Source organism: Elephas maximus, chromosome 13 (assembly GCF_024166365.1).
Source record: "Elephas maximus indicus isolate mEleMax1 chromosome 13, mEleMax1 primary haplotype, whole genome shotgun sequence".
Taxonomy (NCBI): Eukaryota; Metazoa; Chordata; class Mammalia; order Proboscidea; family Elephantidae; genus Elephas; species Elephas maximus.
Window position 1 is genome coordinate 53,767,442 of NC_064831.1, and position 27,487 is coordinate 53,794,928.

The window sequence follows — 27,487 nt, forward strand, 5'->3', positions numbered from 1 at the left end:
TAAAACTGCCGGGTCCTGCGCCATCCTCGCAGTCGTTGCCATGTTTGAGCCCGTTGTTGCAGCCACTGTGTCACTCCATCTGGTTGAGGGCCATCTTCTTTCGTGGACCCCCTCTGCTTTACCAAAGCATCATGTCCTTCTCCAGGGCACTAGAAATAGCGCACACACCCGGCACGTGCACTGTAGCGCAGCGTCTTATGGGATGCAGTGATAAAAGTGAAATATGGTTTTACCAAGACAGTGTCTTGGTGCCGGCTCCTAAGTTGTTTTGTCAAAATTGCCCTTATCCCGGGAAAAAAATTGAATGCTCTTGTACCAGTTAAAAATTATTATGTGTGATTCCGTATCTTAATTGCTTATTGACTTGTTAAAACGCACACAGACAGTATCAATTTTTTAAAAAGCCTTAGAGACCTTCAAGGCAGTTCTCAGTTTTCTAAAGATTTAGCTACTGTTTATCCTTCCGTTTTTAGCACCTCAGGATGAAAAGAGTCGGTAGCCCAACTCATCTGAATTCAATTTATTTTAATTAAATTATGGTTAAGATATACAACTTTATTTTTAAAGTCTTTTTAAAATTCAAATATTCCTATAGATTGTTAATTACCTTTCCTCCCTTTTCACTTACATCCCCCCCGCCCTGCAGTTCCCCAGTAATTTCTGTTGGGACGTATCCCTGCAAGCTTTAGGTTTAATGTTGTATGCGTAGACTTGCTGCTTTTCATCTCATTTTCCATGTATTATGCATCACTAACAGGAATGTAACACGTGTAACAGCTTGTTTCACTTTAGGAGAAATTGAAGAGCGTTTGAGTAAAAATGTGAGAAGCAGCTAGTGTGCGCTGCCCACGTGGCTCTTCAGACAGGCTCTGAAACGGCATTCCATTGGGGGTCCAGGCCCCCTGTCGACTTGCCACCGAGGTAACTGCCCGCAGAGCCACGCGATCCATCGGCTTGGCAGCGGCGGCCCCTTCAAGTGACTCCCTCAGACTCTTCACACACACTGACCAGTGCTTTCCTTGCAGTTATCGCTGTGACGATTTTGTGGTTAACGACACCAAGCTGGGGCTGGTACAGAAAGTCCGAGAACACTTACAGAACTTGGAAAAGTAAGTAGTAGGCCTTGAGAAAGGCAAGGAATGGGATGGGTGGAGGGGTGTTTTAGAATTTTGGGGTGGGATTTTTGTTTATGAGCTTTCTTACCATATCCAGGTTTTTGTTTTGTTATGGTAAGTATATATATATAAAACGAAATATTTTTTACGTGTACAGTTCAGTGACATTACTTTAATTCATCATGTTGTGTGGCCATCACCACTATCCAAATTTTTCTATCACCCTTAACAAAAGCTTAGTGCCCCCTAGCAATGGCCACTTCTCTTCCCCTCCTCCACACCCGTGGTAACCACTAATAAACTTTGGTCTCTCTACATTTGTCTATTCTAGATATTTCATATAAGTGGGATTGTATACTATTTGTCCTTCTGTGACTGGCTTATTTCACTCAGTTTAATGTTTTCAAGGTTCGTCCATGTAGTAGCATGTATTGGGGCTTCTTTTCTCTTTATGGTGGAGTAATACGCTGCAGTGAACGTTGGTGTACATGTATTTGTGTTCCTGCTTTCAGTTCTTTTGGGTGTATACCTAGGAGTGGAATTGGTGGGTCACAGAGGAATTCTGTGTTTAGCTGTTTGAGGAACCTCCGAGTTGTATTCCACAGTGGCTGCACCATTTTACAATTGTACTAGCAATGGCTGATCTACATCGTGTTTTTAATGTGATTGAAATATTGATAAAATAAATCTTGGGTTTAGATACTTGAAACTGTATCCATAGTTAATGTTTGTAGCTCAGTATTTATTCCATTCAGTATTTGTCATAAACCATATCCAGGGGCACAAGAGTTTTTTAGTTATTGTGCTCCGATTTATAAGCTAGTTTATTTGCAAGAGAGAGTTCGTGGGTACAAGAAAGGGGCAGAAAACAAATATGAATCATTATAGAGTTACCTTCGATAATAGAAAATCCATGTCAAGTGTCTTATCAGGTCTGCTTAGAAACACTAAGATTAGGCATTATTTTTAAGGGAAATTAGGTTTAATGATCATGTAATTTGTCCACTTTGCATCCGTATGATAGCACGAGATCCTGGTTTTACTTTTCCCTTCTAGTATGGGGCAGTGTATCATTTGAAGTTACAAAGAGCTGTGAAATGCTTGGTCATCATCAAGAAATTATTTATGTGAGTAGATGTTCTTGCTGTAGCCAAATAGAGTATTTAGATAATACTCACTGAACTTAAAATTCAAGCAATAAACAGAAACCCAGATAGCCATTGACGCTACTGTAGAGAGAGCCATGGCTCTGGAAGGCCTACTGACTCAAGTGAAATAAATGCATGTAAGTCGTCCAGACCATCCGGGGCTATCTAATTTATCTTAGCAGTTGTTGTATAAAAGTTATTGTGAGAACATGCCCAAAGCAGGGTCCCTTAGCAAACTTAAATGTAAAGAAAAGAGAATATTTTAAAATTATATACTGAGGGGAAGTAATGTAAAGCTCACTTCTTCAGGTGAAGCACTGTATGGTTTTGGTTAACCAGTGTCTTCATGCCTGTCTTTTTGACTAAGTAGATTATAAAGCTGATAAAAGAAAATTTATTTCTTAATAAAATTAAAATAATTAAACCACGTTGGATTTAAGTATTTTTGGCTTGTCATCTTTTGACTCTTTCCTTCTTTGAAGTGATTACACCCTTTCTTTTAATTTGAACTCAGTGGCATGAGCCCTAACTAGGACTAGAGACACAGATCCGAATATCCACTTTGTCTGAAATTGCTTACAGTTAACTGTCAAGTAGGAGATTCCTGCAATGACTTATGTAACATCACTTTTTGGTATGGTGTTGTCATCGTGAATATCTTACTAACTTTGTTATAGAAATGAATAGTGAATATCTTACTAACTTTGTTATAGAAATGGGTAGCTACAAGCAGAATATTTTTCTGCCACTTATAGTTTTTCTTAAGAAAAGACTACCATCTTAATCCCAAACAAATTAATAGAATGAAGCCAAAGGGAGAAGAGGGCATTTAAGAACCTGCATGTGTTGTGCAATGTCTTGGTTACCTAGTGCTGCTATAACAAAAATACCACAAGTAGATAGATTTAACAATCAGAAATTTATTCTCTCACAGTTTAGGAGGCTAGAAGTCTGAATTCAGGACAAGAGCCCTAGGGGAAAGATTTCTCTTTTGGCTCTGGAAGGAAGGTCATTGTCTCCTTTCAATATTTGTAGGCCCAGTGTTCCTTGGAGATCTCCATGTGTCTTGACATCAGTCTTCCTCTGGGTGTAGGAGGTTCTCAGTGCAAGGACCCCAAGTCCAAAGGACGTGCTCTGCTTCTGGCTCTTCTTTTCTTGATGGTGGCGAAGTCCCGCCTGTGTCTGCTTGCTTCTCTCATTTATCTCTTGTAACATTTTTTTTTAAGATAAAAGGTGTGACTCAAACAAGGGTGTGACTTGAGTAAGGGTGTGACTTGAGTCTCGTAAGGCTGTTACTCAACCCTCTTGTAAGGCGGTTACTCAAGATACACCCTACACTGATTCTGCCTTATTGGCATGTAGAGGTTAGAATTTAGAACACATTACAAAATAGAGGATAATTACATCAGATCACAAAATGGATGACAACCACCCAATACTGAGAATCACGGCCTAGCCAAGTTGACATATATTTTGGGGGGACATAGTTCAGTCCCTGATATGCAGTTATCAAATATTTCATTTCCATCGACCACTTCATCAGGTAAAAGGTGTCACAGACCACCTTGTCGTCATTCCTAACTGGCCTCACCAAGAAATCTACCTTGCATTCTGTTTCCTTTGTTGAAAACATTACCTACATTAATTTTTTTTTTTTTTTAAATACAGGCTTTAATCTCCAGTAGAAGCTACAATTTAAAAACAATTATTGCATTTGTGTTTTATTAAGTTGAGATTGTTCTGCATATCATCTAGAGCAGCGCTCTCCATTAGAGCCTCTGCTGTGATGGAAATGTTCTGTAATCTGTGTGGTCCAGTATGCTAGCCGGGAGTCACATGTAGCTGTGAGCACTTGAAAAGTGACTCGTGCAACTGAAGAACTGAGTTGTTAATTTTATTTAAGTTTAATTAATTTGAATAGTTACACGTGGCTACTGTACTAGTGTGGATCTAGATAGAGAATTCTGCCACTCTGGGAAACAGGGTAAAGTTTAAAAACTTTTATTTTAAAAAGCTAAATGCTTTATTTATATACATCAAAACTGAAAGTTATTAGGCATTGTTGCTAAGTGTACATATACTATGGTTATGATTCAACTTCTTCACTTACAGAATTTGTGAAGGAATAATTTAGCACGATAATGTAAAGAATTCGCTCTCTGTCTTCCTTGGAATCAGCAGCGCTCAGACATGCGCACACAGTCCTGCAGTCATGTTTTGGGGGAATATTGATTGATGCTCTGAAGACATTATATCTCATTTGGAAATGTTGGAAAGAAAAATAGTTACAGATTTCCTTCAGATTAGCCGGGCACTGTTAGCGACGGGAAAGAATTGTCAGATTTAGAAGCCTGTGTGGTTTAACCATAATTTTTATTTCCTTTGGATTGCTTCTCCCGATGTGTAATTTTAAAGTGACCCTTTGAAGATAGGAATTACGTTCTGATAAATTTTACACAAAATGTCTCTTTGATCAAGAAAAATACTGAATAATGATTTTAATTCAGAATTTTTGTGCTTTAGAATACTCATTGCAGTAGAGCTGAAACAAATAAATTCATATAATTTAATATTATATATTTTATTTATCATTCCTTGAGCCCAGATCATATCATAATCTATTAAGACAAATGACCAAAATGTATCTGTATCAAAATTAAGAAAGAAGTAGTATTTTTTTGAGATTTAATGTTAAATCTTAGAATAATCCTATCAGACAGGGTTCCCCTTTTGTTGGGAGGAATGGGTCTTCTCATTTTTGAAGCTTCTCAGTTAATTAGGCAGATAGAGTGGTGGTGGAGAGGGAGTGAGTGTCTCACAGTCTCCACCTACCGGGCCAGCTTTGCTGGAAGCACCTGGTGCTGGCAACTTCCAGCCAGGCTCCCACCCCCAGCAGTGGACTACACCGAAAGCAGTGGGGTTTCCAAGGGAAGTGGACACTTCGGTCATTTTCAATACTTGTGGGCCCTGTGGGCCTAATGGATCACTTCATGGACTGATGGAGCAGCCAGGCTGGCGCCATGCCCTAGTCCCTTAGGGCACCTGGAGATTACTCCCTAACCTGTGGTGTAGCCTGTCACATGAATGCCTTTTTGACCATCTGTTTGTGTGTTTGTGTTTTAATAGCTCAGCTTTCACAGCCGATAGGCATAGGAAAAGAAAACTTTTGGAAAACTCATCACTAAACAGCAAGCTATTAAAAGTAAATGTAAGTAATTAAAATTTATTCAAAATAAGTTGAGATCTAGGCACTGTTTTATTATAACTTTAACATTTAATGTTGCCTTATTAACTTTTATAAATGTATGTCTTGGATTTAGAGTATTTTCCAACATGATTGCCGCTTGTACTAATGATTCTCAATGTGGCTAAGTCCCCGTGAGTCTGCCTGTCACTGTCTTCTTGCCATTAAATGACTCTGCCTTACAGAGCCGTTTGCTTGTTCCATCTACTCACGTACCCTGTGAGTTCACTTCTGCAGGATCCCAGAGATCCTTGCTCCTTCTGTTTACAGGTCACTAGTGCAAGTTACATGGTTCTGAAATTGTAGTAAATTTTATTTCTTGGGACTTCATTCATACAATTTCATCTTAAAAGAATATGCTTCCTCATTCTGGTAACCTTCATCTGTTACAATGGTGTGTGAGCCATCAGCGGATTAACAAAATTGTAAAGATGACTAAATAATTTTAGATAAAGCTGTGTTTACCTTGCATCCATCCCTCTACTGCCATGCCAACTGTGTTTAGACAGGTGCTACACTGAAGCGTTAGGATTAGGTGGGAGGAAGAGCTGAGTACTCTCGTGGCAGAGATGCTTTGGGTGGGGTTGGTAGATTCACCTCTTAGTGCAGTGTTCAGATGTCACAGTGCATTTGTAGAGCTAATCAGAAAACCAAGGTGTAGTCTTTAAGAGAAGTTCTGATAGTTTTTCAAGGTTTATATACCATCACTGGGAAAACATGGACTGATCATTTATGCATGGCTTAAAAGTTTGGGGACAGAAGTACTTTGGAGCATATATTTATATGTTTTCAATTTCTAGTGTTTTAATAGAGTGTTATAAAGGCATTAAGCCTTAAATTTTGTTTCTGTTAGGATTTTTCTGTGGTTTTGTTTTGTTTGTTTTTACGACGATGCTTCTTGGTACTCATTAATGCTGATTTCCTCATAAACTCCATAAGATTCTCCCATTGAGAGCAATCCCAGGGTTGGAAACAGCCTTCTAAAAATATCTAGATGCTTAGGTAGAGATGAGAAGCATTTGTTTGAAATACTAATTGCACAGAAAAGGACCAGTTCCAAATTGGCTTGTTGCTAGACTTTCAGATAGAGGCTATTGTTTGCTTTGCTTTTTGAAATAGTTGACCTTCTCTTGGTGCTACTAATGGCCTCTCTTCTTGTCCCATTTTACAGGGAAGCACCACTGCCATTTGTGCCACAGGCCTTCGGAATTTGGGGAACACATGTTTTATGAATGCCATCCTTCAGTCACTCAGGTAACATATTTTAATGAAGGCTCTGGGTTCAGATCCTGTCTCTGCCACTTACTGTAGTCCTGTGGCCAGCAGGGTAAGTTACCACACTTCCCTGTGCCTTCGTTTCCTCATCAGTAAAAACGGGGATGTAGTTCCTGCCACATGGGGTAGTTGGGAGGAGTAAATAATATAATTGATGCAAGTGCTTAGGACAATACCCAGCATAAATGCTAGCTGTTGTTATTTACTGTTTCCTGTTGTTTTTTCAGTAGGCTAAAGCAGGGGTCAGGAAACATTTTCTGTAAAAAGCCAGGTAGTAAATATTTTAGTCTTTGTAGGCTACATACAGTCTCTGTCACATATTTTCATTAGTTTTTTTTTTTTAAACAACTCATTAAAAAATGTAGAAAACCAATCTTAGCTCACTGGCCAAACAGAAACACCAGGCCATCCAAAAACAGGCTGAGGGCTGGATTTGGCCAGTGGGCTGCAGTTTGCCAACGCCTGGGCTTCAGGGAGCCCTGTTCAGAGAGCTTATTTCAATCGTTAGTTAAGTCATATGTATAAGATTTTGTGTTTGGAAAATTTTTAGAGCGTAAAAGTAGTACTAAAACAATCAGGAAAGCTGAGCTATGTTAAGTAGAAGTTATTTTTAAAGATGTGTACTTTTAGATTTTAATGAGACATTAAAAGCCAGAATAAATTACCTTCCCAAGGTCACGTTGTTAATAAGGCACAGAAGCCGTATTTGATCTTTCCCTAAAGGTGCTGCCTCTCTGCTTATGTATTCTTGCTCAAAGAAGGAATTTTAGTTTCTATTGAATTCTGATCATTATTCTGTATAACCCATTGCTGTTGAGTCGATTCCGACTCATAGCGATGCTATACAACAGAATAGAACTGCCCCGTAGGGTTTCCAAGGAGTGCCTGGTGGATTTGAACTGCCAAACTTTTGGTTAGCAGCCTTAGCACTTAACCACTATACCACCAGGGTTTCCAATAGTATATCTAAATGATATGGTTGGTTTCATGGTCTTTTTTACTTTAGTAAATTATCGAATACTTGGAAATAAGCACCCTGAAAAGAGAAATGGTGATAACCTATAGATGGGAGTAGGGGGAGGGTTGAGGAGTCTTGAACAGAGTAAGAGTCATCTTACTCTGTCTGGTCAGAGTTTTGGTCATCTGTCTATACTGTTTGTCTTGGAGTTAATGAAGAAATTTAATGAAGAAGCTCAATGCAAGAGATTGCATTGAGTGCAATTTAAATGAGATAAGTGAATGATTGCATTTTCAAAATCTATATGTAGGTTTCATAGAACTTTCTTTGCAGTCCTATTAAATTCTTTTTTTATATAATTTTCTTCCTTTTAAAATAGTAACATTGAGCAGTTTTGCTGTTATTTCAAAGAACTGCCCGCTGTGGAGTTAAGGAATGGGAAAACGGCAGGAAGGCGAACTTACCACACCAGGAGCCAAGGGGATAACAATGTGTGAGTTATAAGAATATGTTATTTCTGGCTTTGAGCTACAAAACAAATGACTCTTACTGGTGATTTTCATTGCGTTACATGAGTTAAGAGGCACAAATAAAAATTCTAAATTTTTTTCTAAAGACTGTGCTTAAATATCTAGCTGGCAGTCTGAATAATGTTGGAGTTCTTTTGTTCTTATTTACCATAACAGGCAGGATAAATTTAGCACTCTACTTACTGAGGCTTTTCGAATTTGGGCATCCTAAAATTGATGACATTTACATATGAAACGGAGACCTGGTGGCGTAGTGGTTAAGAGCTTGGCTGCTAATATAAGATCTGCAGTTCCAATCTACCAGCCCCTCCTTGGAAACGCTATGGGACAGTTCTACGGTATCCTGTAGGGTCGTTATGAGTCGGAATCGACTCAAGGACAGTGGGTTTGTTTTTTTTGGTTTAGGATATATGAAATGCAGTTTAGTCAGTGTGAATTAACATGTCATATTTTTTGGGTAATCCTGTCTTGGAAAATACAATGAATTTGTAGCCAGCAAATTAATTACAAGGCAATGCAGTCAACTTTTAGTTGATATGAATAGGGGAAAAAAGTAGATAAGTAATTATTAAGGGCCAACCCTGTATTCGAGTTCAGGGCGGCCCAGACCTGTCTCAGGGTTAGAAGGTCTATCATATTTCATGATTGTAAGGGAGACTTTTTTTTTCTGTATCTTACCATTACTGATAATAGGGCTCTGATTTAGGATCTGTGTATTGAGTGTAAAGCTTTCCCTGCCTGCTCATTCCCGCTCCCACGTACGCCCATTCTCGCATATTCCGAAAAGGTATCTTCTAATCTGACACCATCCTGACTAGGTGACTGAAGGAGAAAGGGACAGAATACGTTGGAACAGTGGGCAGTAGGGACAGAGCCACAATCTGAGGGGACTTGAAAGCCAGGCATTGGAGCAAGGCTGGAGTGGCATCACTAGAAGCAGTGTTCTGGAAGAATCTCCCGGGGAGCAGCATGTGGGATGAGCCTGAGTGCGCCTGCACTCGAGGAGGTCTCATGCCTTACAGTAATCAGGTGGGAGGGGGAGCAGTGAAGTGAAGAGGAGGAGAATGCACGTGCATGAAAGTTAAGGGAAGAATTGGTAGTACTGGTTGTGTTAGTGTCGGTTGGAGTTGGGTTTAGTTAGAAGCTGCAGAATTTGCCTCTGGGCCACTTTAGGCAGAAGGATATCTGTTGAAGGGCTGTTGGTGAGCTAGCCATTACCAGATGGGGAGAAAGCCAGGTCTGGAGTCCAGGCAGCCAGCACCATAGCCACAGTCACCCCACGGAACTGTCCCATAAGGACATGCCTGTCACTGCCGTGTGGCGTGATACTACAATTCATGTTGTCAGCATAGCTGGAGCTGGTGAGCTGCTGTTACTGCCGCCCCTGGACTCCACATGACGCTGTTGCCACCAGAGAGGATTCGGTGCTGTCCTGCCTTTTTGTGTCGCTAACTCTTGATTCAGATGGGCAGAGCCCAGGTCTTGGCTGCGAAGGAGGCTGAGAAAGCAGGTATCTGGCTTCTTCAGCTTCTGCAGTGGGAGGCGAGCCCTGGCTCTCACCAAGTCTGGCAAGGTAGGGAATTTCCCAACACAGGAAGAGGGTTCAGGTACTGGACAGTCAAACATTGTGCCTCAGGGGCCTACAGGATAACAAGGGGTGAAAAAGAAGATGTTGCGCTTTCTCTGGGGTATCAATTAAGTATTCAAGAGTATGGTGGTTACGTCAACCGATGTGATCATCGAAGTTGAGGAGGTGTATCAGTTTAGCTACTTGCATAGAAAACCAAAATTGACTGTGACTTAAACATCCTTGATTTATTCTTTCATGTAAAAGTTGGAGGTCATCTGTCTAGGGTTGTTTCGCAAAGTCATGAGGCTGCTTCTAGCTTTCTGTTTCAAAAGCCCTGGGGGGTGGGGCTCTCATCCACATAGTCCAAGATGGTGCTGGAGCTCTGCCATTACGTCCTCATTGCAGCCAGCCGGAAGAAGGAAGAGATTAATGAGGAGGAGTGCTCTTTCCCTGTAAGGAAATTTCCCAGAAGTTGGACAAACTCACAGTCCTCTACTCTGGGAGGTCACGCGCACAGCAGAGAAATGGAAGTTTGATTCCTGTGGAAGAAGAGGAGAATGGAGGGAGCGTGTGGAACAGGCAAAGAGCAGGTGCTGAATAGTGTATGCACACTGACCTTGGAGTGATAAGAGTCCATTCAGTAGAAAAGCCCTTTTGGCAGCCAGAGAAACCTGGAGAAAAGTGGTCATGAGAAAGTCTGGTCTGGAGATTTGGAGTTGAGAGTCTTTGCTGTAGGATTGAGTGTTGAAGTTTTGTGGCAAACTTTCTGCAGCAGAGATGAGAGGTAGTCACAGACGGAGGCCTGGAAAGTGCCTCTTGTTGTGGGGGAGAAATAAAAGAGCAGGAGCTGGAGAAGAACCTGTTACTTGTCTTAGCTGTTTAACTTGTTAATTGTTAAGTCTGCATTCCTAAGTCATTTTGCTTGTGACTTATCCACTGCTTTATTGGATTTAAAAAAAAAAATTCAGAGTGTACAAGTATAGCAGTACTTGACACCCTCAAAATTCGCCATATGGTTAAAGAACTAGTTTTGTCCGTAATTACTGCTGTTCACAAAGGTTCATGGGATGCTTTTACAGAACTGTCAGACTTAGTTCAGAAAAGACCAAATCCTTTTTATGTTTTCACTTTTGACTGGTCTGCTATGCACTTTAGACAGTTGGACGTTATGGATTGCAATGGTAGCCTCTCGGTAATGCTACAGGTATCATCTTTCTCTTTTCCAGGTCGTTGGTGGAAGAGTTTAGAAAGACACTCTGTGCTCTATGGCAAGGCAGCCCGACTGCATTTAGTCCAGAGTCCTTATTTTATGTTGTTTGGAAGATTATGCCAAACTTTAGGTAAGTCTTACTTGAGGGGTATTTTAAAACCTTAATGTTACTCTTGATACTGCTCCTGAAACAATTTTCAGTGAAGTGGTATTCTTCTAAATAATAAAGACCGGTTTGTCTTTTGTTTTGTTTTGTTTTTGAGAAGAGCAGAAGTTGAATGTATCTGACTAAACCAACATGTTTGTTTAAATAATAGATGTTAGAAATGACTTTAACAAAGGGTAGGGTATCTTGTTGTTATAAAAACAAAGCACTTATAAATAACTTATATGCTCTAGAAAAGTTACTGGCAGCATTTCCTTGTTTCTTTCAAAGTCTTATAATGAATAATCACCAGCATATACTTTCTTGTTCCAACTAAAAAAATCCAGATGTAATCTGTAAAATCCATGGTATTATATTCATTGTTACTGGTCTGGGTTCTGAGCCTCTTAGACGACTGTAGTTAAGTCCATGAGGATTCGCTCTACAGAAGGCAGCTGAGCCACATCCTACTGTAGCCATTGAATTCGTGCTTTCTCTGTAACCTTGCATGAATATGGACATGCTCCCGTGTTCAGAGGACTCCTGTCTCCTAGGTTAGACGTTGCGGTGGAGATTCGAGTAATAGCAGATTTAGGGCGCTGCGGGCATTTGACAACAGCCTTACCACCTTCTGCTGAAGCAAGTCATGGTTCTTACTAATTGTTATGGATTGAATTGTGTCCGTCCAAAATGTGTGTCAACTTGGCTAGGCCATATTTCCCAGTAGTGTGTAATTGTCCATCATTTTGTCATCTGCTGTGATTTTTCTGTGTGTTGTCAATCCTGCTTTTATGCCTCTGTGATGTTAATGAGGCAGAACTCAATCTACAAGGTAAGGTTGTATCTTAAGTCAATCCATTTTGACATATAAAAGAGAAAAGCAAGCAGAGAGACAGGGGACCTCATCACCACCAAGCAAGAAGAGCCAGGAGAACGTGTCTTTTGGACCCAGGGGCCCTGCACTGAGAAGCTCCTGGTCCAGGGAAAGATTGATGACGAAAACCTTTCCCCCAGGACAGACAGAGAGAGAAATTCAGAGCTGGCACCCTGAATTCAGACTTCCGGCCTCTTAAACTATGAGAGAATAGATTTCTCTTTGTGAAAGCCATACGCTGGTGGTATTTCTGTTATAGCAGCACTAGATAACGAAGACGCCAGTCATGGTTTTAGTACCTCATATACATCCCTTTCTTCTTTGTAAAAAAACCAGCACACTGTAGGAAAACTTAGCAGTACACCTTGCCCTTTTGCCAGATTGTGATTTAGATATATTGTTAATATAGAGAGAAACGCATAAAAGGTAACAGCTCCATGGGATTGTAATTTTTGGGTTGCTTAAGCATCTAACTTTGAGGTTCTGACATGAGTGACTACTGTTACCTCTAGGCTTTGTTTTGAAGGAAACTTCTTTTATGTATCATGCCATTTAAATCCCCTCTCAGCAGAGACTAATTTTGTGTGACTCTTAGTTTCTTGACTCTAAGTAGGAAGGGTGGAAATGACCGTTAAGTTACCTTTAAGCAGGCTTAGACTTAATATAAAATTTTTAATATGATCACCTAACTCGATTCTTGATAAGGATTTAATCTTTACATTTTTTTATTATGTATAGTAGTTTCCATTTATTGAATGCCTACTATGTGCCAAGCACTTTAGTTAATTTTTATATCTGATCTTCAGGAGCCCTGGTGGCGTAGTGCTTAAGAGCTCAGCTGCTAACCAAAAGGTCAGCAGTTCATATCCATCAGCTGCTCCTTGGAAACCCTGTGGGGCAGTTCTACTCTGTCTTACAGGGTCACTAGGAGTTGGAATTGACTCAACAGCAATGGGTATATCTGATCTTCATTAAAAAAAACAACAACAAAGCTCTGGCCAGGGTAGGAAGTGTTATCTCCCTTTCGAAGAAGACAAAACTGAGACTCAGGGAAGGGAAGCACCTGTCTCATCATGTACATCTAGTAGTTGTTAGGACCAGAATTAGAGCCCAGGTCTTTGTGGAGTTGGTTTATAATAGATGTGTTAACAGTAATCTGTCCGCACGAGACCCACTAACCAACTTTCTATTGTTCTTCTTCATTCTCATGGTGACCAGGTTCCCTCATTCTTAATTGGAAGTTTAGAAGTATGATGATTTTATTCAGGAGAGTGCAACTTTTCATTCAAATCTGTACACATCTCAGCCCGTTTTAGTTTCTGTAGCCCAGCTGAGCATGATTTAGTTTTTAACTGATTAGTTTTACACATTCTGATATTCCTGCTAATGAAGAAACAGAACTTTTAGAAAAGGTAATCAAATTGAGGAACTGGGCATGGAGTTTCTGGGGGAGATTCTTGATATACTTGAACTCTGAGGTTTTCTTAGTCACTGATGGAAATAGGATGCATTTGTATTCTTAGTTCTGCAACTAATTGATACTGTTTCCCATTCATGTAATCCATGAATACTTTTTCTCTTGGTTAGATCTCGATCTGGAGATTATATTATGGATAATATAATCCATAATAATAAACTTTTTTTTTTTTTTAATAAGCTTTAGTGCAGGATCACTGTACAAGGCCCAGGTGTGAGGCGGGGCGGGCTTATTCCTCTCAGGTACGCAGGGTGAGGGTCTGACAACAGGCATATATGGAAGGGCGTTAGTCTTGAGTTACGTTTCTTAAGGCCAATCTGAGTCGGAATCGACTCGACGGCACTGGGTATGTTTCTACGTTTATAATCCCAAGGGAAATTATTTTTTAGAAAGCCTTTTTACCTTGATTAACATGGGGAAGTGTCTAGAGAATTTGACACCTTGGAATGAAATATGAGGATTCTGAAATACAAGCATGCAAGTAGAAGCAGGAACAACTTTTATTTATTAAACAAATCCAGGAAAATTATGCTCTAAATATCTTCAATAGCTTCGGATCTAGAAATCATCAAGGCTGTTATTTCACTTCTTGCACTCAAAGTAAAAGCCAGTTACTTAGCAGGGAGATTTTTCCTGAACTTTCAAGGTTTCCCAAAATCTGTGTTTGCCTACCACACTTCTGTGACTTCTAGGCTACCCAGCCTTTTCTGTCCTTTTTTTTAATAGTTTAAAATTTATATTTTAGTAGGCACAATGCATACATATGGTTCAGAATTCAAAGGCAAAAAAGGATATGCAATGAAAGTTTTTTTCATGCGGTATTTCCCGGCCATTCATTCTGCTTTCTGGAGACAACCATAGTTACCAGATTTCCGTGTATCCTTCTAGTGATATTCTGTGTATATATACAAGCAAATATGTGTGTTTATATGTGTATCTAATTTTTAACATTAATGGTAACATACCATCTTTTTTCTCCCTACTTTGAGATAATTTCACCTTAGTATAAATAGCTTCTTCAGAAAAATACTAAAGACCCAAGGGAGCAATTAGTGCAGAGGACTGGTGGACTATAGGAACCACAGCCTATGTGACCCCTAGACCAGAAGAACTAGATGGTGCCCGGCTACCACTACCGACTGCTGTAACTGGGATTACAAAAGAGCACCCCAGACAGAGTGGGAGAAAAATGTAGAACAAATGATCAAATCCACAAAAAAAGACCAGACTTACTGGTCTGACGGGGACTGGAGGAACCCCCGAGACTGTGGCCCCCGGATACCCTTCTAACTCAGACTTGAAGCCACTCCCGAAGTTCACCTTTCAATCAAAGATTAGGCAGTACTATAAGACAAACAGAGCCCTAGTGGCACAGTGGTTAAGAGCTCAGCTGCTAACCAAAAGCTTAGCAGTCCAGATCCACCAGCTGTTCCTTGGAAACCCTATGGGACAGTTCTGTTTTGTCCTATAAGGTCACTTTAGGGCTGCTGTGAGTCAGAATCAACTTAGTGGCAACAGGTTTGTTTTTTCAGTATAAGACAACACATATGAGGAACATGCTTCTTAGATCAGTCAAGTATATGAGATCAAATGGGGGACACCTGCCCAGGAACAAAGCTGAGAAGGTGGGAGGGGACAGGAAAAGTGGACAAATGGACACAGTGAACCTGGGATGGAAAGGGAAAGGGGGAGAAACCTGGGATTGCAGCCAATGCCAGGAAACAATTTGTGTAGAACTTTTTGAATGAGAAACTAACTTGCTCTGTAAACGTTCACTTAAATCGCAGTAAAAAAAAAAAAAATTAAATAGCTTCCTCAATCTATAATATGGCCGTATAATATTCCCCTTTATGGCTGTGTTCTAATTTAGGTAATAGTCCCTATGGATAGTTGCACAGATTGCTTCTGATCCTTTGCGGTCCCAAAGAGTGCTGCTGTGAATAGTCTTACACATACAGATGCAGGTACATAAAAGAGGAGCTTCTGGGCAGAGGGCATGTGCCGTGTGGTTTTGATGGTACTCTCTGCTAGTCTCTGTTACTCCTTGCCTTCCTTAACACGACCTTGTCTTGTTGCCATGGTATTTTTGTATGTCATATGCTTCCTGTTCTGTGGTCTCTAGCTCTTATTTAGGACCCAGCTTAATGCTAACCATTCTCCAGGAAAGTCTCTTGATAATTTAGCTCAGGTCATGATGTTTATTTCCATGCTTTTCTTGTCATTTATGTGCTATTTCTACTTTGGTGTCCAATGTGATTTAATTTATTTGCGTGAACTTCCCAAAACAGAGGGTTTTTTTTTTTTTTTTTTTTTAGTTTTTATCAGTTCTGGTTGTGGTTCATGCTTAGAAATGATGGTGAATAAATTAATTAAACATAATTCTTGTATATATACTAGCTTGGCTTTGTAGACAGTATATCTTTGCATGTGATATTTTAATCTAACAATTATTTTTTAGGCCATTTATAAATAGCGAAGGATGTTAAAAATACTATACTGTTGATATTTTATATTTAAACACTATTCTTCTAGATAGGAATTTTGCTGTTGTGTGTTTTTTGTGTGTTTGTAAACAAAGTTTCATCTTTGTCATCCTTCTTTTCTGGCATTTTTGTCTTGAAGAAACTTAGCCATGATAGGATGCCAGATACTGAATAGGAATAGCTGAATTTAGCTGACTTTGGTTTTGCAGATATTTGGGACAGAATAATAATTTGAAATGCTTTTATGAATGTTAAAGATATTTTAAGTCTGAACAACCTAAATTCTAATGTGTCCTAGGAATTTTAGAGGAAATTTGTTCAAGAATGATAAAATTTGATCCTGTAGAGGCCTATGATATTCTCTGTTGACCTTTGCCATTTTGCAGATCATGTCCTGGCACTGCCAACACACAGAGACTAGTCAGTAGTGCCCAGGTGTATGCACAGCTCAGCACGTTGGGCATCACCACTACCTGTGTGTGTCACTGTTTGGTGGTGTCTGTCTCATTATTTGGGATCTCTGTTTTTCTCACTCAGGCAAGCAAAAGTACCATTTTCTTTGACTGTTCTTTATTGGAATATTTCTTTGTCTTTAAGAGTTGGATAAACGTGATTTGTTTTCATTGTGCCAAAAATGGTTGTGAAGAGACAGTTTCCACCACATTTCTATATGTTGCGTCTTGGCAGCATTCCCTTTCTCAGCCCTGTCATTCAAAGGGGAGTGTCATGATCAGCAAGGCTTTTCGTATTTGCAGTGTGGTCTTCAGCGGTATTGCTCACAGCCTCTTGATGACGTAGATTTTCTGTTGCTCTCCCTGTAGACATTGAGGAGAAAGGCTAGTAGTATCTGAAGTCACAAACAAGTGAATGTGAGAAACAGTGTTAAAATTGGATCCAATGTTACTTCCCTCTGTCTTCTTTTGGCTGTCTGCCACAGTGACACCAGTTGGTTCGTCACCAGTCCATTTCCTCCCTAGCTCACAGACAACTGCGTGGGTGACATTACTGAAATAGTTTGTGTAGAAAACAAACATTGCACCCAAATGTAAGGAGTGTCTCCTTTAACCTCACTAGAGAATGAGAGAAACCTGCAGTGACTACAGAGGAAACTGTTAAAAAGTAGTTTAAAAGAAAGCTAAAGTTTGTTGAGATTAACATACTTACTAAGTAATATTTAGAAAGGCATTCAGAAATAATATTTAAAAATGGAATGGTAAATGTCTTTTAGTCAAACTCAGAAAAATTCGAAGCAGGGACTGTATGTTTTCAGGTAAATATCACAAGTTGAAACAGAAGCCCATAACCTACATCTGTAGAACAGCTGAGCATCCCAGATCTCACGTGGGCCCAAAGCGGTGTTTGTAAAGGTGGAGGAAATGTCAGAAATTATGTATGTTGATATAAAAGAGAGGGTGCAGTTGGAAGGATTCATTAATGTACATTAGGCAGATTGTTTTAATGTGGTGGTTTAGACCTAGTTTTCTGGAAAAGGTGTGATGTGGAATTTCAGCCTTGGAGCACCTACTGGAGGGGCTCAGTGGGACAGTGGAAAGATTCAGGGTCCGTCCAGGAGACTTGGGTAAGTGAGGGGTCTGTTGAAGAGATGACCATAAGGCCAACTAGCTCTCATATTCTTTAGTTTTCAAACTTACTTTCAAGTATTAGAATTTTTTCTTGAAAGGAGATTTTCTGTGTAAAATGTGAAGCTCGTGGAGGTGAAAGCTGAGGAGCCCTGGGTGCTGCTGAGCACAGAGCTGCAGCAGCCATTTCCAGCTCTCTGCCCACCTGTTTGTTGCAGTGGGTGGCAGAGCCTCCCAATGACCGAGTGTTCTGTTTGTTTTAAGGGGCTATCAGCAGCAGGACGCCCATGAGTTCATGCGCTACCTTTTGGACCACCTACACTTGGAACTCCAGGGCGGTTTCAATGGTGTTTCCCGCTCAGCGATTCTGCAGGAGAATTCCACTTTGTCTGCAAGTAACAAATGCTGCATGTAAGATTTAGTTTCCTTTTAATGGTTTACTGGCTTCAGACATTTCTGTTGGTGTTGCTATATACTAAACTTATACTGGTGGGAGAGAGGGTGTCCTGGATGTTTGCTGCAACTTTTGTGTACTTGAACTTTGTGACCAAGTGAACTAAATGTGCCCCCTGCGTCCAGCCCAGCGGCATCTTGTATTTACATGCTGGAATGGTGCTGGTTTTTAGAAGTCCCTGGGTGGCACAGATGGTTATGCGCTCAGTGATAATCAAAGGGTCGGAGGTTTGAGTCCACCCAGAGGCACCTGGGAAGAAAAACCTGGTGATCTACTTCCAAAAAAAATCAGCCACGGAAAATCCGGTGGAATAGAGTTCTACTCTGCCACACATGGGGGAATTGGAAAGGACTCCATGGTGACTGGTGTGGTGGTTCTAATTGTTACTTAGTGTCAATTATTTTTAAGCTTGAAAAAAATAATAGAAAACGTGTATGATTTAGCATTTAAAAGGTTTTCTCACAGATGTACTTTGCAATGGGTGGAAGACTTGATTTTCATATACCAAAATAATTGCATTTGTTCACTAAAAACAAAAGTTTAAACGTGAATTTTCCTGAAACCGCATTTTGGACTTAGATTCTCCTAAAGTATGTCTCTTCTTTAATGGTATTGAGGCATCTGTAAGTCCTCAGAATTTTTCTTGCCTGTCAGTCTGAATGAACACAAGCCCTCCGGATTGCTTTCCTCCGTACTAACAGCTGCAAACCTACGCTGAGATCAGACATTTGTTTTCCTTGAGGCAGGGATGACTTACTGTTATTTCAGCCTCGATTTCGGTCAATAGTGCCCTCCTTCTGTTGTAGTTTTTGAATAGTTTTGTCGGTACTGAGCTGTGCAGGGAAGCTGAAAAGAAAGAAAAGGGTACGTACTATATAGGGTCGCTGTTGTATTGTCTGGCAGTCCCTAAGTCTGATTTACTAAGAGTACCAAAAAAAGACAAACTCACTGCCATTGAGTCAGTTCTAACTCATAGCGAACCTATAGAATAGAGTAGAACTGCCCCACAGGGCTTCTAAGGCTGTAATCTTTACAGAAGCAGACTGCCACGTCTTTGTCCTGAGGAGTGGCTGATGGGTTCGAACTGCCGGCCTTTTGGTTAGCAGCCAAACATTTAACCACCGCACCACCAGGCCTCCTTTAGTAAGACTAGGTTTTTTAATAATGAAGCAAGGCACCCTCAGCCTCATAGCCAATCTGGCAGTATCAGAAGTGCAGCCAATATGAATTGCAGTAATTCTTGAGGTGTTTGTCCCCTCTGTCCCCTCCCCAGGTCTTGGTAGCTGTGATTCCAATTAGGATCCAGTTTAGAACCAAAGGGCCTGTGACCTGGTAAAATGTATTTTATGATGGCATACTCATACACAAAGTATATTGAACTGGACTTGTATCAAAGATAGTCTGTGTGAAGTGAGAGGGTATGTGTCTTTATTATGATGCCTAGGACAGCCTTACGGACACACACTGTAATACTCATACCATTGCCGTCAATTCTGACTCATAGCGACCCTATAGCACAGAGCAGAACTGCACCATAGGATTTCCAAGGCTGTAAATCTTTACGGAAGCAGACTGCCACATCTTTCTCCTGTGGAGAGGCTCGTGAGTTAGAACTGCTGACCTTTTGGTTAGCAGTCGAGCGCTTTTACCACCAGGGCTCCTCTAATACTCATAGCGTGCTATTTTAGTACCTAATGAATTTTTCAGTATTAATTCATACTATTTCATGATATTTTAAAGAATGGTAATTGCAAATTCCATTAATGAGTTAAAAGTGAAAAGCATATCACCAAATTGACTACGTTCTGAATCCCTTATATTTCCTTGAAGTCACTGGAGGAGGTATTTCAGGATGTAAGGATCATAGTCACTAAAATTAGGAAAATGTCATCTGTGCAGCATTTGTATTCAGTTGTACAAGCACACCCCACCCTACCGAAGATGGGGTGGTGGTGGTGGTGGTGTGGTAGAAATAACTGGCAAATTCCTTCCCTTTGGTACATAGAAAACCATTAGTGCCACTCTAAAGGACTCTAGCAGCATAAGGGAGTTCCTGGGTGGTGCTGATGGTTAACATGCTTGGCTGCTAACCAGAAGGTTGGAGGTTCAAGTCCACCCAAAGGTGCCTCAGAAGAAAGGCCCAGTGATCTGCTTCTGAAACGTCAGCCATCGAAAACCCCAGGGAGCACAGTTCTACTTTGACACACAGTGGGGTTGCTGTGAGTTGGAATCAACTGGAGGGCAACTGGTTTAACAGCATAAGAACCTGTCCAAGTAGTCAACGTTGAAACACACTTCACGTGTACTTACGGTAAATGGAGCCATTTCAGAGTTTATTTACGAGCCTTGTTTAAGTCATGGTACACCTCAGATCGCCACCACACAAATCAGTCGTTAAGTTATTGCCAGACTTGGTGGGTATTCTTTTCTCAGAGGGGAAGGTTATGAAGGAAGAACCATATTGAGTTGAGATATATTGGTTTTTTAATAAAAGCCATTTCCGTATTAATAAAATACAACATCTGCATGAAGAATCAATTATAGCCCCTTCATTTTCAGTTGGTGTTTTCTGGCGTGTCTTCTGTTCACAGCACGGATATTTAGCCTGAGAGCTGAAATGGCCTGCATGTCCTGCAGTGCCCAGTGTAGCTTCCATGTTTATTTACCAAGGCCAGAGCTCCTCTTTTTTTAATAAAGCTGCAATATGTTTCTTTTGCCAGGAAAGGAAGGAAGCTGTTTCCTAGAAAAGGAGGCAGCCTTTTAGAATGATAGAATTGGTTGATTAGGTTTAGTCTGCCTCATCTGTCTCGTAGGTTTAATTCAGAGCAGCTGAGAAAGCATGGTTCATTGATTGCAAGTGACAGAAACCACCTCAAAGTGCTGTTAGCAAAAAGAGGCATTTACTGACTCAAATAACTGCATTACTGCACTAACATGCAGGTGTTTGTTGTAGCACTGTTCACTTTAGCAAAAACAACCTCACTATCTGCTAGCTTATTGGTTAAATCTTGTATAGTGTTACCAGCACAGATGCTCAGGCCAGACCACCCGAGTGACTTATGCTAAGTTACTTACCTTTTGGGCCTCAGCTTCCTTGTCTGAAAATGGGGCTAATAGTATCCATCTCATGGAGTTGTTGCGAGGATTCACTGATTTGATAAATGGAGAGGAATGGAGCCTGGCACGTAGGAAGTGCCGTCTAAGCAAGTGTTTGCGTTACTTGGCTGTCATGGTGCACTTTCTCGATCATTCCTCTGTCTGTTGTATGTCCATACTGTGGTGTACTGAGCAGCTGTCAGAAAGATCGCAGTCCATGTTCAAGAAACACTCTAGGGGGAAAAAAAAAAAGCCAGAAGCAAGCATGATTTAGCTTTATGCTAATAAGGTAGTGTGAACATTTTTAAGTGGTTTCCTTTTGCTCAGCACGCCTCTAAAAGCACTTTGCATGTATAGCTCATTCTGCCTACACACCAGGCCACTGAGGTGGATACTCTTCCTGTAATCCCTATTTTACAGACGTGAAGTTGAGGCATGGAAAGGTGAGGTAACATTAGAACAGTGGTGTTTCCACTGTTCTTGACCTCTACAAGGAAATTACCGTATTTTTTTGCAGATAATACACGCCTTCTGTGTTTGTTTGCCAGCCACACCCTCCCCTCATGAGACACTCCCACCGCCATGCCAATCCTCTTTCACGTGTTGCTGTAGAAAAAAATCAGCACAGCGCTTACAGAAATACTTCATGGGGGGAGGGCAAGACCGGCAAACAGACGCAGAAGCCACGTTTGAGTAAAAATACGGTACTTACACTTTTTTTTTTTAAAGTGGGCTTTTTAAAAAGGCTTGTTTATAGTAACATTCAGCACTTTCAATTATAAAGTCACACCTCTAGAAATAAAAATTACTGAATCTGTATTAAATTTCTTTACCTTCTTTTCCCCAAATCTGACAGATGCCTATCTAAAAATATCTAAAAGGATCTCTGATTAAGGCTGTTCAAAGTAAAGTAATAGACCTTCCAAAGATTCAAATACAAGGCAGGTTCCTGTTTTCTGAGAGAGATACACCTACTCCTCACTTACCAACTATCTCGTTAGTCAATGTTTCGCATTTGCGACAATAGTAAAAAATCTACTCAGCGTGTTAGTGTACATCTGGCAGTAACGAATGCTAATGTGCGAGGCGAGAGGAACGCAGGCTGTAATGATTAAGGTTATGTGTCAACGTGTCTGGGCCATGATTCTCAGTGGTTGGCAGTTACGTAATGATGTAGTCATCCTCTGTTTTGTGATCTGATGCGCTCATCCTTTGTTTTTACATAACAGAACGACCTGGTCTTTGGAACCTAACCATGCTGATGAGTGAAGAGTGGGTGTATTTCTGCGTGTGTGTGTGTTTGTGTGTGTGTTGGGGGTAGGGTCATCATGGCCCAAGTATAGGCATGTAGGTGATATGCTAATTAATAGAGAGCAAAGGTCTGAAGGGTAGTCCCACACCCGTGTTAGTTACTTCTGGAGAAAATAATGGGTTTAGAGAGGGATTTGATCTTCCAATTGCATTACTCTTTTATTTCGTCTGTGTCTGTATAGCTTTGAAGTTTTTGTATTATTTTGTAATTTAAATAAATATAAGTGATGCACATATTCCCCCAAAGCAGTCACCTACAGGGGCTTTTGCAGATATTTGTTTCAGTTTTTCAAATGTCGAAGAGAGTGGTTTTTACTGAGATGTTTTCCTGTGTGTGTTTTCTTTAGAAATGGAGCATCTACTGTTGTCACGGCTATATTTGGAGGTGTTCTCCAGAATGAGGTTAACTGCCTCATATGTGGGACAGAATCTAGAAAGTTCGACCCATTCCTAGGTAAGACATATTTGGCTTGTGGATATATGATATTTTATTAAAACATTAATTTTAATGTTTCCTTTGAAGACTTAGATAGCAAAGAGATAAATCTCTAGAAATACATGTTTTTGAAGTTATTTATTACTGAGCATATGCTTTTTTAATGGCTCTGTTTTCCTATCTTCTTTTAAGATCTTTCATTAGATATTCCAAGTCAGTTCAGAAATAAGCGCTCTAAGAATCAAGAAAATGGACCAGTTTGTTCACTACGAGGTAAAGACACTTTCACGTTCTAGAATTTTTTTCTCCTCGCCTTAAATAGCTGAATAAGTTTATAAGTTCCTTTTAGCACGTACGTGGTTAATATCCTTCGTGAATCTGGGTTGTAACTTAACAAGTCTAGCCTGAATTTCTTTTCCTACTTGAAAAAACTCCATTTAATAAGGATTTCATTAGATAATTAGGTCAAGCATAAAATATTTCTCACCATTTTCTCCCTTTGTTTTAAATACTTGATTTAAAATTGAAAGTCTATAGCAAAAAATTTTCTGATCAAATGAGGTAGAATTTATTCAAGCACCATTTTAAAATCCACAGAAGGAAAAAAACAGCAAAGTTTTATAAATTATTGTGTTATTTAGCCTGTGTGGATATTCTGTTGGAAAATCTATTATTGAAAACACAGGAAACTGTTGGTTAAGGCTGAAGCCTTGTTACTAAACTGTAAGACTATTAAAATTCACATTTACTTTGGGAGATTTTTTAACATTTTTTTTCATTGGTGAGTATTAAGGCAGGAGACCTTGTTAAAAATTTTACTGCTGAACATAACTGTACCGATGGGTCACAGTCACAGTTATTGATCTTGTTAGTCATAAAAAGAAGAAACTGGAATAGAAAAGAAAAGACGTAGTCTTTTTTCTATCATGAAGTAACTCTACACTGAGGGTAAATAGCAATTTCTGTTCTGCATCGTATGTTCACTAAAAGTAATGCTTTTCTCATTCTCAGCTTTTTTAGGGGTATTGACATGATGAATGAAATGACGAATGAAATTGAAATAAAAAATACTATACATATATATGTGAGTGTTGTATCTTAAAAAAAAAAATAAAAAACAAAAGATTCTATTGGTCTAGAACTGCACTGTCCAGTAGGTAACCACGAGTCACATGTGGCTATTAGAATTTTAATTAATTAAAACAAGCTCAGTTCCTCCGACACACTAACCACGTTTCAGGTGCTCAGCAGCTACTGTATTGGACGGCACAGATACAGAACATTTCCATTACGTCAGAAAGTTCTGTTCGTCAGTGCTGCTCTGGAATCAGATTATACTAGTAGAGATAGAACTTTCTAAGAGACAGGCGTCTCCGTGTCACAGGTGTTGTACGCATTGTGAGGCATTTGCTTTTTAAAAGCACAGCAGCAAAATTGTTGCTGGTAGTTTGAAATCCCTCCGGGAATGACTATCAAAGACCTTGGATGACTGGAAGAAATGAGAGCAAAGCAGCTCTGTGTGTGAAAGCATTTTGTGGACGCTGTCAGTTCTTTCCCTTCCTACCCAACTGGTGTTGAATGCCTTCTTTGAACAGAAATACAGAAGAAATTTAAGGAAGCCCTATCCGCTCCACTTCCCCCCAAAATGTATAATAGCCATAGGATGTTCCTCCAAAACCTTTTTGGCCTATTTGAGATTAAGAAAATGTCATAATATGCATAATATCAAATGTCAGATCATTATCTCCTTACGTCTGAGGCATGTGAATACATGCTAATTTAATCATAAAACAAATACTATTTGATCATTTAGATAGGAAATCAGGGAAAATTAAATTATTAAAGTAATTAGCCTCAAAGCATATAATTTAAATTGGACTATGACTTCATTTTTATAAATTCTTTAAGAATTATAGTAATATTGACATAAAAAAAACAAAAACCAATGATTCCGACTCATGGTGACCCTATAGTGACACTAGCGAAATATAAAATACCATTCTTCTATATAAACACATGAATATATATATATTTGAATAATACTTCTTCAATGTTTAATAATACTCTGTAGGTCCAGATGGCCTCTGGTTGGAAGATACAGACACTGGTTTGTCAAGGCCTCTTTCCTTCTCGCCCTTTGTACAATGTCCCCCATCCTGATTGGTGGTACATGTAGTTCTTGTGTCTCCCATAGCATGGCAGTCACTGCCTATCCCAGAATACTGCAGTACCAAGCAGACTCACCTTGCGTTGAGCCGTCCAGAAGGAGCGTGTCTGACACAAAATGCGCGGTTGGTTGGTAGTACATATGAGAACATCAGCTAGGCAGAGGCACTTGCCTCACATCCAAGGTAGTATTTTTCTTAGCATAGACTCGTTACAATCTGGTGTGATTGTGATGAGCTTCAGGGGGCCCAGACCATCCCGAGGGGTTTAGGGTTTGGCTGGAAGCATGTTTTCTGTGTTCTTAGCTGGCTTTCCTTTGAATTCTCAGACCTGATTTTTATTTTGTTAAATAGCTTAATGTCAGCTTAAAAAAGTAAATGATAAAAAAAATAGGGTCTGGTAATTCCTCATTTTTGCAATTTTTTTTATTGTGGTAAAGTATATGTAACAAAAAGCTTGTCATTTTAGCCATTTTTAAGTGTACAATTCAGCGACGTTAATTACATTCACCGTGTTGTGCAGTCATCACCACCACACGTTTCTGAAAGTTTGCCATCCCCCCAAACGGAAACTGGGTGCCCTTTCAGCAGTCCCTCCCCACTGTCCCTTCCCACAGCCCCTGATAGCTGCATTCTGTTTTAGTTTGCCACTATTTTCAATTAAACCCACTGCCACCGAGTCGATTCCAACTCACAGCGACCCTGTAGGGCACAGCAGAGCTGCCCCACCAGGGTTTCCAAGGCTATAATCTTTCCAGAAGTGGACTGCCACATCTTTCCCTTGAATTACCAAGTAAAGGCATTTCTTTCTTGGACACCCACGGTGTGTTGAATTTTAGTTGATTTATACCCATTTCTTTCTGACCTGGAGATGGAGATGTGGGATTACCTGGTAAGTCTCAGTGTACACAAGAAATGTGTGCTTTTTGGATATGGAATCGTTAAGGTTGGTTTTAAAAGGAAAGGTGATGATGAGAAAGACCCGCGGGGACTGAAGTTCTTTAACCAAAGGTGTGCATATTACGAGAGGCTAAAAAACCCAGTTCTAATGCCTGACAAAGATAGCATCAAAAAAAAAAACTCAATTTCACTAATATTATAGATCAAAAAAAATCCTAAATAGAATATTAACAAGGAGGATCCCATAACGTACTGTACTAAAACAACACCGAACCGAGATCAAGTAGCATTTATTCCAGTAATTGCAAGGATGATTTAATATTAGAAAGTGTAATTTATTGGGTTAAAGGAGAAGACAAAATGCTCAGAGAGGTTTTGATCAAATTCCAAAGCCATTACTGATTAAAAGAAGAAGAAAAAGCTCTTGGAAAGCTGGGAAAAGGAATGTAAATTTACGCGGATTGCAGTCAGAAGCCATCAGTGGTCACCACGGTTCCTGGTGAAGCCCTAACAGCCTCGGTTAAAGTCAGGAATCTGCCAGGAGGCCTGCTACTGGCAGTGTCCCCCAACCTTCTCCTGGAGGGCCAAGGCAAGACACAAGAAAGACCTATTGGTCAACATTTGCTGATGAATTGACCACATGTCTAGAACATTTCAAGAGAATCAGCTGGAAAATCATGGAAGAATGTGTAACAATAATTGCCTCTGTGGAACAGGACTGTGCAGGAGACCTGCTTTTCTAAGACCCCTCAATTTTTTTGTTTTTTAAATCAAACACAGTACTATTTTGATAAATACGTTTTAAACATTGGACTAAAAAGTTTAGTAAGGTGGCCATATAGAAACTAGACAAAAAACCAACTGCTTTCTTACATATAACAAAAGGTCCTGTTTACCGTAGCAGTAAAAACGCAAACATTACTTGTACTTAAAGAATAAATTTAGATGATGAAAATTTAGAAAGCTTTAGCCAAAGGGCAGATAAAAGGCTGAATAAACACAGCCATGTCATATTTTTGGATGGGGAGATCCAATATGATAGAAATGTCCATTCTCCCCCAAAATATTCTCTTTTTTCTGATTGGTTTATAAGTTCCCCTGGAAGCAGAAATTCTGAAAAGGAGCTAAAAACGTTTTTAAAATGAAGATGAGGGGGCAGGGAGAGATAGGGTAGGGTAGGAAATGTCCTGGAAGTACTAAAATAGCATGTGCTGGTACAAAAACGTGTACATGGGGATTTATTTTATGGCAGAGATAAAATTTTAAATGAGTGGGGAAAATGAAAAATTAGTAAATGGTATCTGTAAATGAAGACTAATTTGGGAAAACATTAATTTCATTCATACCTCGTATCATTTCCCAAATTAATTCAAGAAGTCCATGAGGTTTTATGAAAAATAAAACCACGAGGGCACTACAGGGAAACAATTTTGCGATCTTCGTGCAGTGGAGAGCTTTCTAAATCCAGTAACTGTGAAAGCTGGTACTTGTGTAAGGCGGAAACCTGTCAGAGAAG

General features: G+C 39.9%; 1 protein-coding gene across 2 annotated transcripts in view; it reads left to right on the top strand.

Annotated features, from left to right (window-relative positions):
• Positions 1-27,487, top strand: part of USP3 (ubiquitin specific peptidase 3) — an 87,731-nt gene that overhangs the window by 49,330 nt on the left and 10,914 nt on the right. For both annotated transcript variants that reach the window (XM_049905985.1, XM_049905986.1), the window contains 8 exons: positions 1,026-1,109; positions 5,390-5,471; positions 6,679-6,761; positions 8,120-8,233; positions 11,067-11,180; positions 17,874-18,020; positions 22,818-22,924; positions 23,099-23,179. In XM_049905985.1, the coding sequence (XP_049761942.1) occupies positions 1,026-1,109; positions 5,390-5,471; positions 6,679-6,761; positions 8,120-8,233; positions 11,067-11,180; positions 17,874-18,020; positions 22,818-22,924; positions 23,099-23,179 (812 nt within the window). The remainder of the gene's footprint in view (positions 1-1,025; positions 1,110-5,389; positions 5,472-6,678; positions 6,762-8,119; positions 8,234-11,066; positions 11,181-17,873; positions 18,021-22,817; positions 22,925-23,098; positions 23,180-27,487) is intronic.